Source organism: Thalassophryne amazonica, chromosome 3, assembly GCF_902500255.1.
Source record: "Thalassophryne amazonica chromosome 3, fThaAma1.1, whole genome shotgun sequence".
Taxonomy (NCBI): domain Eukaryota; kingdom Metazoa; phylum Chordata; class Actinopteri; order Batrachoidiformes; family Batrachoididae; genus Thalassophryne; species Thalassophryne amazonica.
In genome coordinates this window covers 23753792-23772560 of record NC_047105.1, presented here as the reverse complement: position 1 = coordinate 23772560, position 18769 = coordinate 23753792, and the positions used below count along the sequence as shown (strand labels likewise).

The 18769-nt window shown below is 41.4% G+C and overlaps 1 protein-coding gene across 1 annotated transcript in view; it reads left to right on the top strand.

The window, feature by feature from the left end:
- rbpjl (recombination signal binding protein for immunoglobulin kappa J region-like) overlaps positions 1–18769 on the top strand; it is a 46572-nt gene that overhangs the window by 15237 nt on the left and 12566 nt on the right. Inside the window, exons 8-10 of the mRNA XM_034167531.1 lie at positions 16059–16199; positions 16355–16510; positions 16641–16744. Coding sequence (XP_034023422.1) covers positions 16059–16199; positions 16355–16510; positions 16641–16744 — 401 coding nt within the window. The remainder of the gene's footprint in view (positions 1–16058; positions 16200–16354; positions 16511–16640; positions 16745–18769) is intronic.

The following is an 18769-nucleotide window of genomic DNA, read 5'->3' as shown; positions in this document are numbered from 1 at the left end:
CTACAGCCCACTCCGTTTCCTAATAAAATTAATTTAAAAGCATAAAAAAGCATAGTACCATTCTATGTCAGTATGCGACAGGGAAAATAAGTGCATCTCAAGTCTGGACTTGAAAGTCTTTACAGAATCTGACTGTGTACAATTGGGCTTGAAAGCGTTAGGTTTTCAGATTGGCTTAGGGTTGTAACTACAGCTGGTGAGGCAGTGAGGTGAGCCCAGAGTGGGATCTCCCTTCTGGTGTCAAGCATCCAGTGTTCTGTCAAGATGAGCTGCCCTTTTGAACTGAGTTTCTCATAGCGTAAATCAACAGCTACATGGGTCGAGATGAGCTCCCCGTCGAGTTCAGCTCCCTGCCATGTTTCACTTTCATTCACTGAATGTATGATTCTGGGCAAAGTTAGATTATTTTGATGGGAAAATAAATGTATCAATTATTCATCTGACTGTAGTAATGTGTAAAATGTACTCTATGTACTATAAAAATTATTTTGATGGGTGAATAAATGTATAAATTGTTCTTCCAAACATAGTAATGTGTAAAATGTACTCACTATAAACAGATAAGTATAAGAGGCTATTTTTTTAAATTATTTTTCCATTAATCATTCATCACAATAATCCTCACTTATTTGCACCTCAATGTCCTTTGGATTTTATTGGACAGAAAATGTATGATATTTAGTATGCGTTCAGTTGATATTGGCCCATAGGAAACCTGCACAATACAAATATTAGTTTAGCCTACAATAAAATGTACTGTGATTCCAGCATTTTGAAGCCATTTTAAACTTGTACAGTGTTTATTAATTATTGTGATATTATCGTTAATCTCAAAAACTGTACAATGAAAATGTATATGTCCCGGACATGAACGAGCGAAGCTCTTCAACATCTCACCATGTCATTTAGGTCCTTCAGACTTTTTTTGAGTAAATGTTTCTGGGGAGCATTAGCATGGCTAAAAGCCTTCAGGTTCTGGGTGAGGTTTTCCCCCAGGCCCCCCTAACTATAGCTGTCTTAACCCCCTGCCACTTTAAGTATGTTATTATGTAGATGTAAATTAACATATGTAATGTATGTTAAAAAAAACCTTTCAGCTAGTTGTACAAGCGGTACAAGCGGCCAAAAGGAGCTGGGGGAGGTGTGTGTGGATCGGGAGGTCTGGGCGGCTTTGCTTGAGCTGCTTCCCCCGCGACCCGACTCTGGATAAAGTGGAAGAAAATGGATGGATGGATGGATGGATGTAAAAAACCTTTCAGCTAGTTGATAGTATGGCTGCACAATATGGCCAAATTATTGTATCTCAATACTGAAACCAAATATTATATCTCTATCAGTATGACATACAATATGACTATGATTTCACACAAAGTGCAGCAACAGTGAAAATTAAGCATTCTTAAACAAAACAGTAATAATACCACACTCATTTTGCACTCATCATAAGGTTAGGATACAGTGGCCTCCAAAAGTACTGGAACACTTAGTATTTCACACATTTTAATTTGTTTATGCCATTTCAAATACAAGAAATACAAAAAATATAAAAAGAAAAATTTCTGAAATTATCTTCCTTAAACTCAAACTAAAAGCAAATCTCTAAAACTTGACATTAATTTATTAAAAATATAAAAGCCAAGATGATGGGTTAGATAAGTAATGCTATGCTTTGGTATAATACCTGGAAATAATCAGTTTTATTGCCAGTTTTCTTCAGACAAGTCAGGAGATGGAAACATGAACATTTCCAAGTCACTGACTAGGTCACTCGAGTAAAGAGAGGGGCAGAGCTGTCGACCGATCACCACCTGGTGGTGAGTTCGATCCGCTGGGAGGGGAGGAAACCGGTCAGACCTGGCAGGCCCAAACGTATCGTGAGGGTCTGCTGGGAACGACTGGTGGAACCCTCTGTCAGGGAGATCTTCAACTCCCATCTCCGGGAGAGCTTCTCCCAGATCCCGGGGGAGGTTTGAGACATGGCGTCTGAGTGGACCATGTTCCCCACCTCCATTGCTGATGCGGCCGCTCGTAGCTGTGGTCTCAAGGTCTCTGGTGCCTGTCGCGGCGGCAATCCCCGAACCCGGTGGTGGACACCGGAAGTAAGGGATGCCGTCAAGCTGAAGAAGGAGTCCTACTTATCTTTCTTGATAGGTGGGACCCCAGAGGCAGCTGACAGGTACCGGCAGGTAAAGCGTGCCGCAGCCCGTGCGGTCGCAGAGGCAAAAACTCGGGTCTGGGAGGAGTTCGGGGAGGCTATGGAAGAGGACTATCGGTCGGCCTCGAAGAGATTCTGGCAAACCGTCCGACGCCTCAGGAGGCAGAAGCAGCTCTCCACCGGCACTGTTTACGGTGCGGGTGGGGAGCTGTTGACTCTGACTGGGGATGTTGTTGGGCGGTGGAAGGAGTACTTTGAGGATCTCCTCAATCCCATCGTCACATCTTCCGAAGAGGAGGCAGAGACTGGGGACCCAGTCTCTGACTCATCCATTACCCAGGCAGAAGTCACCGAGGTGGTTGGAAAGCTCCTCGGTGGCAAGGCTCCTGGGGTGGATGAAATCCGTCCTGAGTACCTTAAGTCTCTGGATGTCATTTAGGGTGGCACCTGGGGTGTCCAATCAAATTTCAGGGGAGTCCAGTGCAACCCAGCTACACCCATGCCAGGAAGTGTTCAACATTTTTCATTTCCTGTTTCACTGTGGACCAGTGTTGTATAGTAACAAAGTAAAATTACTTCACTACTGTACTTAAGTACGTTTTGGGAGACTTTGTACTTTACTTGAGTTTTTTAAATTCAGCTTACGTTCACTTTTACTTAACTACATTTCCGACCTTAATTGCATACTTCTACTCCGATACATTTTCTATTCGCCCTGTCATTACTCGTTACAAAAAAAAACAAACACACACACACACACAAAAGTCGTGTTTTCACCCAGAGACACCACTGATTGACTGCAATGAAGTCAGGCCCATACATGTCAACCTATACGGATTTTCCGAGTTTCAGAGTCATACGGACGTACAAATAAAGTTGGATAATCAGGGTTTGGTCTGTAATCAGCCGTTTCTACAGTGCGACTCCACTTTTGATGCGTGAACCAAATGAAGCAATGCTTCAAACCACTGGCTCGTGGTTCTTTGATTCGCTGCTCTTCAGAAGCCGTAAGTCCGCTTCTTAACTCCTCTCAAAGCCATTAAAATATCGTGAGTCGCTTTTGTGTGGATTAAAGTCACTAACTGGGATGTTGTAGCCAAGAAACGAGAATCGTCCTCCATTCCGTTGACACAAAATTGCCACTTTAAATAAAATGACACCTCTTTCCAAATGCTGTAATACAGAAAATAAACTACAATTGACTAAAATGTTTTTTTTTTCTTCCCAAAATGAGATGTCCTGTGTTCTTTATGAATTAAACTGATGCTGACGTGCAGCACAGCCAGCTGTAAGAGCTCAGCTCAGATACATGGAAAGACATTCATGCCAAAATGTCTGAAAGGACATGCTTTTGACAAAAACTACAGATTTTGTTTATTTATGTCCAGAGATCAAGGATCCACCATGTAGCATTTATTATGTCCAAAGTTTAAGGATCCAGTGACCAATTTCGTATTTATTTACTTTAAGACTCAATAAAATGTTGTTCAATTCAATTTCAATTTAATTGGCTTATAAAGCGCCAAATCACAACAAAAGCCATCTCAAGGCGCCTCACATAGAACAGTTCAACATAAAAAATGAAAATAAATAAATACAAATTGAAAAATTAAAATACATAATTAAAAACAGAAGTAAAAGAATAAAACAGATAAAAAATAAAAACTATTCATAAGAAAGAGAATAAAAATAGGCTTTAAGGCTTGACTTAAAAATGTCCACAGACTCCAACTGCCTCACGGTCACAGGAAGACCATTCCACAGAGCTGGTGCACGATAAGAAAAAGCTGTTTGACCCGCTGACATAGAAAAGCTGTAAAGCCTACTTTTAGTACACAAAAAATTCACAAGAGGGATCGATAAGCGGAATCGATAATGGTATTGATAAAATCTTATCGATACCCATCCCTAATAAACACACAGGGTGAAGTCGAGGATCATTGACATGCCCGTCTGCAACATCGGCACTAGCGAGGCGATTTTTCGATACACTTGATGAAGTTCTGAGGTATGTTTTATTTTGTTCATTATATTCGATTTATTTTTCATGATTTTATTTCTACTATTGACACACAGTTTTTGTTTCTGTAAAAAAAATAACTACATTTGACACATTCAGTTCTATAAAATTCAGCTTGAAGCATGAATACTAGATCTCTATTGTTTGAAATTCACTGTGGAGGAAATACTAATGATCCTGACTTTAATGTCATTGTGGCAACTCATAATATGTGGACAAAAACCCAGTTATGTGATACTGCTATGTGGTTGTGTGTACTGTAATAAAACTGATTTTGGTGCGATTTGGAGGTTATAAGGATTTTGTACTGATTTTATGGATTTTCTCACTTGGTTATACAGGTGGACCCTCAAAGGGGTTGACATGTATGCAGGCCGATTTGTCATGAGACATGTCCGGTAGGCTTTTTTGCAGTTGCGCACTTGGGGGGTGTTTGTCAGGAAAATGATAATTTCTCTACATTGATTACAGACCTGCAGCGGGTCTGTAATCAACTTTTCTGCAGCATAGCTTGGCTTTGAACCTTGAACCATTCGAAGCAGTGAGTCGCAGGTTGAAGCAGTGCTTTGATCTACGATTCGTGGATTGTTTTATTTCGCTTTATCCTAATTTTTCCCTGCTAAAACCCTGAAGAGCATATGTCTGTGAGTAATATTTAATATTTTTATGTTAAACCGACCTGTTATGGTCTTCTGAAACAGTTGATAGATGTATTTTATAACTTAAAAACGGGACCGATGCTAACATGTTAGCATGTCTATGGCGTTTTCAATGTTAAAGTTAGCATTAAGCTGTTCGCATCAGCACGTTTGTGTTGTTTTCTGTATAATTAATGGCTCAGCGTTCGTTGTCGTGAAAGAGTCAAATTGTAATTTTTTAAATTTATTTTTATTCATATATTATAGCAACAACAACAATAGTCTACATAATAGACAATAATAGTCAATAATTGACTAATAATGTTACAATACAATTTTAGGAAAAGAGACTAAAAAAACCTAATGAAACAAAACACAACAGAGATAAAACCATGTAACAATGAAAATAAATAAATACATATAGAAATAAATAACCTAGTGAGTAACCTACTCTTTTTTAGGTTTTGAAACCCAGTCATTTACAAGCTTAGATAAACTTTGTAATATAAAAAAAAAAAATCAGTCCATTTTTGATTATTAACATTTACTTGTACTTTTACTTTCAATACTTGAGTACATTTAGTTGTACACTACTCATACTTAAGTACAATAAATACTAGATACTTTAAGACTTTTACTTGAGTAGCATTTCAATCAGTTACTTGAACTTCTACCAAAGTCATTTTTTTAGTGGGTATCTGTGCTTTTACTTAAGTGTGACTTTCCGGTACTTTATACAACACTGCTGTGGACTCAAAATTTGGAACTTCCTGTTTCAGTCTCAACTTGCCACTGAATTCCCACAAGATCCAACAAGACCTCATCTATAGTCAATCCAGGAAGTGTTGATCCATTTGTTGTGATTTGGCGCTTTATAAGCCAATTAAATTGAAATTGAATTGAACAACATTTTATTGAGTCTTAAAGTAAATAAATACGAAATTGGTCACTGGATCCTCAGTGGATCCTCCGCCCCTCGGCGGATTTTCATTGTCAGGAAATGGCGGAATGATTTGGGCTTTTTTTCCATCAGAATTTTTTCAGAACCTGTTAGAGACTGGCAGCTGGAAACCATTAGAAAAATTTATCTGGCTTTCGGTGAAAATTTTACTGGCTTCACAGAGAATAAGGACTGTTACTACAGCTTTAAGGACGGCTTTAAGGACGCTCGGCGCGCCGCGCTTTGTGCCGCCACCGAGAGCCACAAACCACCACATCATTTCTAAACGGATGGCTCTGTGGATCCGAGACCGTCGTGTGCACTTTCTCTGGTTATCACAAGAGCTGGACATCAGCCATTTTCTGGCAGATTTCACTTTTAACAAGAGATTTTGTCATGGAAAGCCGAGTGGAGGCTTCGCGTGTCACGATGGATTTACTGATGGAACGAGACAAAGGAACACCTCCATTTTGGTCTCACAGGACGGCTTTGAGATGGCGTTCAGACAGCTGTCAGTGGTTTTTCCATCGAGTGACTATCCGAGAAATTGTGGATGTGCCTGGACATGCCAGAATATGTCCTGTGAGGCTTCATCACGGTGTTGCTTTGTGCCATGCGGCACCGCCGCGACGTGTGGAATTCCTCCACACGTCTGTCTCAATGTGCCAAAAAAGTGCTGATGTCCACATCTTTTCACAATTCCTGTGCTAGTCAGACGACATCCCGGATAAAACACAGCGTCCAGTTTGGAAATGAACGGCACATTCCACTGTTACAGGAGTTTTTGTCATGGAAAGAGGAGCGGAGGCTTTGCGCGTCGCGGCGGTGCCGCATGGTGCACAGCAACAGTGTGATGAACCCTCACGGGACATGTTCTGGCATGTCCAGGCACATCCACAATTTCTCGGATAATCACTCGATGGAAAAACAGCTGTCTGAACGCCATCTCAAAGCTGTCCTGTGAGACCAAAACGGAGGTGTTCCTTTGTCTCGCTCCATCAGCAAATCGATTGTGACGCGCAAAGCCTCCGCTCGGCTTTCCATGACAAAATCTCTTGTTAAAAGTGAAATCTGCCGGAAAATGACTGATGTCCAGCTCTTGTGATAACCAGAGAAAGTGCACACAACGGTCTCGGATCCACAGAGCCATCCGTTTAGAAATGATCGGTGGTTTGTGGCTCTCGATGGCGGCACGGAGCGCGCCGACTGTCCTTAAAGCCGTCCTTAACCGTACATGTACATACGAGGTCTCTTAGAAAAGTATCCGACCTTATTATTTTTTTCAAAACCATATGGATTTGAATCACGTGTGATTGCATCAGACAAGCTTGAACCCTCATGGGCATGCGAGAGTTTTTTCACGCCTGTCGGTTACGTCATTCGCCTGTGGGCAGTCTTTGAGTGAGGAGTGGCCCACCCTCTCATCGATTTTTTTTTTCATTGTTTAGGAATGGCTCAGAGACTGCTGCTTTGTTTGATCAAAATTTTTTCAAAACTGTAAGGCACAACTGAGTGGACACCATTCGATAAATTCAGCTGGTTTTCTGTAAAAATTTTAACGGCTGATGAGAGATTTTGGTCTGTAAGTGTTGCTTTAAGGACGGCCCACGGCGCCTGACGGCGATCTGCGCTCCGAGGCGACGTCGTCTCGCTGTTTCAAGCTGAAAACTTCCACATTTCAGGCTTTGTTCACCCAGGTCGTTGTCAGAGAACAGAGAAGTTTCAGAAGAAGTCGGCATGAGGAGTTTATGCGGACATTCCACTGTTAAAGGAGATTTTGTAATGAAAGAACGTGCGGGCAAATTCGCATGTCGGGCCGGACCCGACCGTGGGGGCTCGCGACAGGAAAAACACCTCCATTGGAAACCTTAACGGACAAGAGGTGCGCATGCGCAGTTGTGCAGTAAAAAGAGGTAGATAAAGTCGACGAGGGCCTGTCAAAATAATTTTATAGTGAGCACACTTTACACATTACTACTGTAGCGGCTCCTTTGTGGGCTCTTGACAGTATTAAAAGAAAGAGGGAGACGGGACCACTGTGGACCGTTCGAGCGCCATAACGTGGCTCCTCTTTATTGCGCGTTCTCGTACACACACCAAAAGCGGGAGCCCTTCGCTCCTCGCCTTCCGCCTACGGCAACACAACAGTGCCAACATTAACCCTGTGCAGCTTCACAGTAAATAAAGGAAATAAATAAAGCAAAGACATCAGAAAGTCTGTTACACACGTCCCCCCCTCAACACGAAACGTCCTCGTTTCTGGTACCACTGTAAACAAAGCACATACATCATAATAAACAATAACCTCAAAAAAAAAAAAAAAAACAGTATAACAGACTCCTGAATAATTGGATGTAATTAGCATCCACCAATCACCGTAAAATCATAACAAATGTGCTGCACTGGACTTAAAACCTAATAAAGTCTTTGAGGTGTGCCGGAGGTCGTACCTCTCTTCCCCCACGAGATCGAGTGGGCACCGATGCCCCCAAATCCCCCCAGAGTCCGTAATCTCCACTCGCAGCCTGAGACTGACCCCCCACCTCCAGGGCCTTGACGATTGGCCGGATGGGACTGCAGGCCAGAGGAGCAGCAGGAGGCGTATGCGTCGGCAGCGGCAGAGTGTATGGCTTGAGTCTGTCATGGTGAACAACCTGGGCTCGTTCCATCGAGTCCAGAGGGTTAACAATGCGATATGTCAGGGCATCTTCCCCACCTGAAGCTAACACCTGAGCAATCTGATAGGGGCCTTTCCAGTGTGGCGCCAACTTGGTGCGGTTTTCAGTGGGATTATTCAGCCACACCAGTGCACCCACACCATAGGCGCGGTGACAGCCACTTTCGTCGTAGTACAGTTTCTGACGATCATGAGATTCTGCCAAACTGAGCCGAGCCAAGCCAAATGCAGACTTCAACCTCTCTGCCATAGACGACACATACTCCGCCTGCATCAGGAAAACTGTCCCACAGCAGAAAGGCCGACTTGCAGAGGCGAGTAGGCAGAATGCGCGCCAATTCATCATTACAGTCTCTGCTGACAGATGTCGCCCCGATGGCTACCTCCAGCTGCCGCACCCAGCTGTGAAAGCTCTGGCTCCCATCACCAGTGAAAGGAGCAGGCAGGTCCACTCTAACTTCACCACCAAGTGAGCTCCTGGTGGTCCACGCCGTATAAGGCTTCGACGGGTCCTCGTCCCCAAACCACATGTCGCAGAAGCACTGAGCTCGTTAGCAGGCTAGCTAAACTGAGGCACTAGCTAACAGGGTCAAAACTCAAAATAACTGTTCAGCACGAACGCCAACACATGCAACAACCTGCACAAGCGGCCACCGCTGCCACCAATGTAGCAGCTCCTTTGTGGGCTCTTGATAGTATTAAAAGAAAGAGGGAGACGGGACCACTGTGGACCGTTCGAGCGCCATAACGTGGCTCCTCTTTATTGCACGTTCTCGTACACACACCAAAAGCGGGAGCCCTTCGCTCCTCGCCTTCCGCCTACGGCAACACAACAGTGCCAACATTAACCCTGTGCAGCTTCACAGTAAATAAAGGAAATAAATAAAGCAAAGACATCAGAAAGTCTGTTACACTACGTTTGGATGAAGAATTTATACATTTATTCGCCCGTCAAAAGAATTTTTACAGTGAGTACATTTTACACATTACTACATTCGGATGAACAATTGATACATTTATTCGCCCATCAAAATAATCTAAGTTTGCCAAGAATCATACATTCAGTGAATGAAAGTGAAACACGACAGGGAGCTAATCTCAACCCACGTAACTGTCAATTTACACTATGAGCATCTCAGTTCAACAGAGAAGCTCATCTTGACAGAACACTGGCCGCTTGACACCAGAAGCAAGATCCAGCTCGAGGCTCGCCTCACCAGCTGTAGTGACAACGCCCCCCACCATATATATATATATATATATATATATATATATTTTTTTTTTTTTTTTTTTTTTTTTTTTTTTTTTTGTGGTGATAGGGTTTGCAATCAACATTTCCTGCAGTAACTGATCCGTAAACTACTTAAACTGAAAAAATATATATATCATGAATAATATTCACGTTTTGCAAGACCTGTGTTCATGTTTAGGGAGATATTTTTTCAGTATTCATGTTTTGCAATTAACATGAGGTTAATTCACGATTTGCAGCTGATTCACGTTTTGGAGGTTAACACCCCCCAGATACAGGATAATGTTTTTAAACTTCACAATGGACAAGGCTAACAAATTCCCATTTAGAACAACCAGCAATCATCAAAAGGTATAAAATCTATAAAATGATTTAATGTGCTTTTATCCTTCCACCAATCAGGAGGGGGGGGTTATGATATACTTTAGATATACTTTATTGTAATTTGATTAAAATCCACAAAAATAGGGATGTCATCCAACTACTCCTACAGGAGGCAGAAGAAGGCAGAAGACGCGGATGAGGAAAAACTCATCTTGCAATCGTTGTACAACACCAATTCCAATGAAATTTGGACGGTGTTTAAAATGTAAGTAAAAACAGAATACAATGATTTGCAAATCCTCTTCAACCTGTATTCAACTGAATACACCACAAAGACAAGAGAAAATAAAAGTCCAACGGTTTAAGAACAATGTTTCTCAATGTTCAGTTGCAAGGAATTTAGGGATTCCATCATCTACAGTCCATAATAATATGCATATGTCACGGACATGAATGAGCAAAGCTTGTCAGCATCTCACCATGTCATTTAGGTCCTTCAGACTTTATTTTGAGTAAATGCTTCAGCAGAGCATTAGCATAGCAAAAACCTTCCAGCTTCTGGGGGGGCATAGCCCCCTCAGACCCCCTACCTTTTTAAGCATTTTCCTTTATTTGCCTCTCACATGCCTGGAAAAGCTCCTTGCCATCTAACCATGTCCTTTAGGTCTTTCACACTTTTTTTCAGTAAATTTGTTCTTGGGAGCATGAGCATGACTAAAACCTTTAAGCTTCTGCCTTTTTAAGCATTTTCCTTATTTTGCCTTTCAGCTTCTGGAGGAGCTCTGCCCCCCATACTCCCCACCTTTTTAAGCTTTTTTTGTTTGTTTGTTTTTGCTTTTCAGCTGACCCCGCAATTACAGCTCTTTTAACCCCATGCCACTTTAAGCATTTTTTAAATGTAGATATAAATTAATATTCAAAGTTTTCAGCTCGTTGAGAGTAGGGCTGTACAGTATGGCCAAAGTAACGTATCTCAATATTGTCATGAAAATGTCACTTATATACATGCTGTCCATATCACTGAGCCACTTAGGTGGGTAGGGAGAGTTCCCATGGGATAAAAAAAACTTTTCAACCTACCATCCCTGGCTCTCAAGACCAGGCACCTAAGTGGCTCTACTCTTCTTTTTTTTTTCTTTCTTTCTTTAAAGATATTTCGGTGTACCTTAGTAAACAGTAGTAGAGTTCCACCTTAGATTTGGAATGTATAATGGAAGATATACCTTACTGAATTTTCATATCAATATGATATACGATATGACTATGATTTGACGCAAAGTGCAGCGACAGTGAAAATTAAACTTTCTTAAACAAAACAGTAATAATACCACACTCATTTTGCACTCATCATAAGGTTAGGATACAGTGCCCTCCAAAAGTATTGGAACACTTGGAATTTCATACATTTTAATTTGTTTATGCCATTTTAAATACAAGAAAAATAAAAAATAAAGAATAAAAATTTCTAAAATTATCTTCTTCAAGCTCAAATTGAAAGTAAATCTCTAAAACTTGATAAAACCTGTAAATAATAATCAGTTTTATTGCCAGTTTTCTTTAGACAAGTCAGGGGATGGAAAGATTATAAGTGATAAGAATGATAAATGGTAAGAATGGTGACAAAGATCAGTTTCAGTTTGTACAGGGGTCAAAAGTTAAAGTTGCTCCATAAATTTTGCTCCAGCTGTATTTGTGCTGAATTTGATGCTTGCATCACCATTTGAAGGATTGTTTCAGTTATCTGCTGCACGAATAAGCCAACAGAGCATGAACCAGATGTTGTCTGTTAGGTTAAAGATGTGTATATAAGTCAACCCAAATTAAAGGAGAAATGCTGCTTTTAACAACCTGGACCTCATTTCTGGCATAAAATATGGTCGTTTAATCACCAATATAAGTTTAGTGTGATTAGAAGTCCACAGTTCAAACGACATGTTCAGTTCAAATCTGAAGCAAACATTTTTCTTTTTCTACTAAGGTGGATTAGAACTTTTTGTGGTACACAACACAAACTACTGGACAGGAGGAACCTAGCAGTCAATGTGTTTGAAACTGCAGCTCTTTCAATCAGACGTGTGGTGCCGTGACATGTCAATCATCTGTGTCCAATCAGATTTCAGGGGAGTCCAGTGAAACCCCGGGCTCCACCCATGCCAGAAAGTGTTCAACATTTCCTGTTTCACTGTGACTGAGAATTCGGCACTTCCTGTTTGACTGCGAGCTTGTCACTGAGTTCCCGCGAGATTCCATGGGATCTCGTCTGTCATCCAGGAAGTGTTTGACATTTGAACATTTCCTGTTTTACTGTGGACTTGAATTTTGGCACTGACCTGTTTAGGACGCTCTGTACCATGAGTGAGCTTCGCTCATACAATCAGAAGATTCAGAGAATCAGAAGAACTTTCTACACGTAAGCAATAAGGCCAAGAACCAACATTGAATGCCCGTGACCTTCAATCCCTCAGGTGGCACTGCATTAAAAACTGACATCATTGTGTAAAGGATCTTACCGTGTGGGCTTAGGAACACTTCAGAAATCCATTGTCCGTTAACACAGTTCATCGCTACATCTACAAGTGCAAGTTAAAACTCTACCATGCAAAGCGAAAGCCATACATCAACAACATCCAGAAACGCTGCAGCCTTCTCTGGGCCTGAGCTCATTTGAAATGGACAGACGCACAGTGGAAAAGTCTGCTGTGGTCTGATGAGTCTACATTTCAAATTGTTTTTGGAAAACATGGACATTGTGTCCTCCGGACAAAAGAGGAACTAGAAGCACTCGGAGAGTGCAAACCTCTGCCAAGGCCATGGGGTCACTGACGCCATAACATCTACACGCCGTGGAATCATTGAACCTAAAAAAGTCTAACAATGATGTTTGCTCAGTAGTAAAAAAAAGTTTCATCTGCTGTGACTGGATAGCATGTATCCTTAGCACTTGGCATCACAGTTTATTGCAACTTGCACCTTTCCCAGAAGCTACTGTCATCTGAGCACTGATATTGATATTGCATGTGCTTATAGACAAAAACAAATGAGACAAAATTCAATTTATTATTCAACTAAACTGCAAATATATGAATTTTTTAACATTTATGAAACACTTCTCTAAATAAATAACAGTAAATTCTGAAATAGAACTATTTTTTTAAGTGTTGCATGTGCTACATAATGAAGTGCACCTTCTATATATTCAGTGAAGTGCACAGAAGCAGAATATATGCGACAGTAAGGTGCTGATGTCAGCCTCTGGGTTTTCTGGATCCTAGGCGTGATTTATCAACACCTGGGAGTGGGTTTTGCACCTTGTGTACTTTGTTCAGTGATGTGCACTGAACCAGAACTTAACCACTGCTGAGTATACTGCTGACTCATCACTTTGCTTTTGCTAAGTGAAGTAATCTGGATAGTGATATTCATTGCCACTAAAATATAATAATGCCAAATGATAGTCCTTCATCTAATAAATTCATTGTGTTCCCCAGCCCTGTATAGTTTGTCATGAGGGATTTCCTCTTTGCACTGTGTTGTATTTGACATCGTTTACTAACAAGGCCATAGGGTCACTGACCCTAAAGAGATTCCCTCCTTGGCACAGTGATCTATTCAACAATTCAGTGTTGCAACCAAAACTATGGTACATACACTTTTCTTTCCTTTATATTTGACATCCTTGACCATGAAAACATACCACTAGAACTTGGAATCACTTTTATGTCTTTATTAGTTCAAAAATTATTGTATAAAAATGATTTTTCGGTAGTGGCGGTTTTCTTCTGGATCTAGCTCCATAACATTTGAAGCTACATCAAATCTGATGACACCTTACTGAATCAGTACAGATTCAGCTACAATTTGGTGTTAGTTGTGCATCTCTAGCTTCATTTGTCACCTCACACCGACACATTTTCTATCTCCCCTATATTTTTGCATATTCTGGATCACCAGATCCGGAATCCGGATCCGATCATCACCAAACTTTGTTGTTTGATAGAACATTTGACTATGTTACACCCTAATTTTTTTCAAGCCTTTCTGCCTTGTTTTTGTGGAGTTAAAAACTAGAATGTCAAAATTCCCCCTATCCCGCAGTGGTGAAGAATCTTTTTCCAACCACTCCACAAAATTTCATAAAAATCAGTTCAAAACCTTTTGAGTTATCCTGCTGACAAACAGACAAACAAACAAACAAACTCGACCGAAAACATAACCTCCTTGGCGGAGGTAAAAAGACCATCCAGATTGTTACCAGCGCAAAGTTCAAAAGCCAGCATCTGTGATGGTATGGGGGTGTGTTAGTGCCCATGGCATGGGTAACTTACACATCTGTGATGGCACCATCAATGCTGAAAGGTACATCCAGGTTTTGGAGCAACACATGCTGCCATCCAAGCAACGTCTTTTTCAGGGACGTCCCTGCTTATTTCATCAAGACAATGACAAGCCACATTCTGCATGTGTTACAACAGCGTGGCTTCATAGTAAAAGAGTGCGGGTACTAGACTGGCCTGCCTGCAGTCCAGACCTGTTGTCCATTGAAAATGTGTGGCACATTATGAAGCGCAAAATGCGACAACAGAGACTCTGGACTGTTGAACAACTGAAGTCGTACATCAAGCAAGAATGGGAAAGAATTCCACCTACAAAGCTTCAACAATGAGTGTCCTCAGTTCCCAAACGCTTATTGAGTGTTGTTAGAAGGAAAGGTGATGTAACACAGTGGTAAACATACCACTGTCCCAGCTTTTTGAAACGTGTTGCAGGCATCCATTTCAAAATTAGCAAATATTTGCACAAAACAATAAAGTTTATCTGTTTGATCATTAAATGTCTTGTCTTTGTGGTGTATTCAATTGAATATAGGTTGAAGTGGATTTACAAATCATTGTTTTCTGTTTTTATTTTCATTTTACAAGTGTCCCAACTTAATTGGAATTGGGGTTGTAGTTATTGTCCAAGCTACCGCCATTGTCCAGCGTACCACATGCATACTGGCTGTAAATATTGCTCATGGTGGCCTCGGGGGAACAGCTTTTTCACCTTATCGGAACAGAGAAGTTTCAGAAGAAGTTGGTTTCAGCATTTTATCCGGATATTCCACTGTTAAAGATTTTTTTTAATGAAAGACGTGCGGACGGGTCCGCGCGGCGCGGCGGCACAGGAAAAACACCTCTGTTGAAAGCCTTAAGGACAAGTTGGAACATGTCCTGCTGTTAAACAATTTCTCATATACTCACTCCACTGAAAGCCATCAAAAGCCGCCTGGATTTTACAAATGGTTATCAACACGGAGGTGTTTTTCCTGTGCCGCTGCACCGTGTCGGCTGCGTCCCGACGCGCGGACCCGTCCGCACGTCTTTCATTAAAAAAATCTCCTTTAACAGTGGAATATCCGGATAAAATGCTGAAACCGACTTCTTCTGAAACTTCTCTGTTCTCTCACGACGTCCTGGATCAATAGAGCCTGAAATGTGGAGGTTTTCAGCTTGAACAGGCTGACGACAGCGGCTGAGAGCGCTGAGCGACGTCTCGCACCGTGAAAAGTCCTTAAAGCGACAGAATCACCTCAAAATCTCTCATCAGCCGTTAAAATTTTCACTGAAAATCCATATAGTTTTTGAAAAAAATAAAAAGGACCGTTGCTTTATTGACAGACCTCGTATATATATATATATATATATATATATATATATATATATATATATATATATATATATATATATATATATATATATATATATATATATATATATATATATTTTTTTTTTTTTTTTTTTTTTTAATGGGGCCTAAGATGGAAAGCACACTTCCATACTATGTGTCATATGAGAAGGAGAATAGATGCATCTTTAGTCTGGACTTGAAAGTCTGTGCAGACAGAATCTGACTGTACTGTCTCCACAGGGAGATCATTCCACAAAACAGGGGCACGACAAGAGAAGGCTCTGTGACCTGGAGACAAAGACTTATGCACCAAGTTTAAATCCTCTGTCAGCTGTTAGACGTTGGCTCTCTCCATGTGAATCTTCTTCTTTGTTTTTGTCCTCAGGTGATTCGTAAGGTGAACAAGCAGCACGCCATCTTGGATGTGGACGAGCCGGTTTCTCAGCTCCACAAATGTGCGTTCCAATTCAGAGACTATCCAGACGCCTTCCTGTGTTTGTCCAATGACAGCATCATACAGCACCAGGTCAGACCAGTTGCCACTGAGTGAAATCATTGATCTTAGGTTTGACTTCTGGTACTTGTTCTCTCCTCCTGTGTCTCTTTCCTGATTCCTGCCTTCATTCCTTCATTTTTATGTCTTCATCTGTCCATCCTTCAAATCTCGGATTCCCTTGCCAGGCTCCATGTAGTGCTAGAGATCCCAGCAGAGTGGTTCTGAATGACGGATCATGTTGGACCATCATAGGAGTAGAAGCAGTGGAATTCACATTTAATCAGGGTCTGGGCTGCAATCAGACACCAGTTAGTCCATTTCCTGTTATCACTGGGTTAGAGGTGAGCTGTGCATAATTTAATAATATGTTTTTAAAAAAATCACATGAGGTAGATGATTTATCACAGTGACCTCATCATTATCAAAACAGGCTAATTCAATAAAATAAAAGCCTAATGTGTGTTACTGCAGGTGATTGGTGGAGGACATGTTGCCATGTTGGAGATCCATGGTGAGAACTTCAGTCCTCATCTGAAGGTCTGGTTTGGCCACAGTGAAGCTGAAACCATGTTCAAGTGAGTTCACGGATTCTTTGTTTAGGCAAAAATTCCTTCACTGCTCTGCGTGTTTCTGCTGAACCCAACGAGGTTGGGTTCCCTTATCTACTACAGTGTTGTACGGCTTTCAAATACGACAAGATTTTCCTAACTGAAATATTCCAGTGGGCTGTTCATCCATCCATGTTGCAACATTTATCTGAGGGTGGGTCCAGATGGCAGCAGGTCATGTAACAGTAGCCAAGTTGTCCATCTAACCACTCAGATAACCGGCACATTGAGCCTAATCACTAAGTCACCTTTGACAATTGTGGCTCATGTACAGCACAAGCAAAAGTGGTGTGAGCCAGATGTGACCCAAAGAACACGATCCGGGCAGACATCATGTGGGCCAGACATGACCAAAATGTAATGAGCCGGATCTGTGTATCTGCAAATGTGGAGCCATAGAAGGTGGATCTGTCATCCTGCATTACTGACGTCATTCAAGGCCATAAGAGAACTACAGATGTGTATCTACCTGGACCTCTCAGACAAGTTGGAATCGTCCAAAACAATCTCCAAAGGGAGGCATGCAGGAGATGTCCTCATCAGATGCTGGAAGCACATTGACTGGCTGATTTCAACACAAAGCACTTGTGGTTCAACAGCTCACTGTGCAATCTCTTAAGGCCAGAGATATTTATTTTGGATTATTTGGGTTTTTTCAGTTTTGGCTTAAATATAATGACCCAAGATGGGGTTTGGAATCTAAATAAACTGGTAAATTGAAAACATTGTCTAATGACTCGGATCCTACTGGACCACACCAGTTCTACCCACACTTCTATTTCTAGTTGTGCTGCTCCTGTCTGTTTGTCAATCTCAAGTATTATTTTACCCAAAATACTAAAATATATTTAATTTGGGTGATAATACTACCTTCAGAAGTAACTTCCCCTGAAAAACATGGACGTATAGAATTAGACAAAATACATTTTGGGCAGTAGATCGGGACCAAGACTTTAGTGTTGTGATTCCTAGTTGCAGAAACATAGTTCATCTGCTCTAGAGAACAGTTCAGTTTTATTCCATTGAGTGTTACTGTCTATTTTAAAGTGTGAAAACAGGACTGAAGTACAACAGCACTCAGTAAACTGCTTTCCTCCACTGAAGTGCAACAGCTACTTCAACCCTATGAACACAGAAGTGCACTTGCTTTCAGTGCAGAATGTTTCTGGTTCAAAACCCACCCATACCCATTCTCCATGTAATATGGAGTTGCGTCAGGAAGGGCATCCGTAAAACCTGTGCCAAATCAATATGCTGATCAACCTCGTATCTGCTGTGATCACCCAGAATAAAAACAAGGGAGCAGCCGAAAGGACTTACTTACATTACTTCAGTAAAAACGGTCAAAAATGCAGCAAACTGAGCTCTTTTGTGATGCTGAATTCTTTCTCACACTGTGCTTCCACTGATTTATTACAATCATAATAGCCTGTACAACATGGCGCCCTCCGTCCTTCCACCCTTAAGATGGATTGAAAGTTACTGAAGGGCGCTCCAGGAACTTTTACTTCATCCCTTCACACGCTCATGTAACAAGTCCCAAATCAAATCAAACCTTCTGATGTCAGAATCCACCTCAGGTCTCACCTAACGTGCTGAGGCGGGGTGACTCGGGGACTCGGGGTCCTGTGCTCGGCTCACCGAGGGCCTCTGTACACACTGGCAGCACAGAGGAGAGCTGTATGTGTGTAGCACTCATTCACAGTGAGCCGTTTGTACGAGAAGCTGAAGCCAATTAGAGACGTGACCCCTCACTGCCGAGGTGCAGCGTAAAAATAAAATTGTGAAGGACCCTCTCAATGTCACGTCTGCTACCATTTCATTTAGTCTGTCAGTCTGTGTGCAAGTTATGTGAGGGGTTCTTGTTTCTGATTCAGATCTGACACGATTTTTGTTCCTGGCAAATAAGTGTCTTTTTCCAACTACATTTATTGCGAAACAATAGAAAAAGCCCAATTTTCATGCCAAACTTTGTTTTTTTTTGGTTTTTGT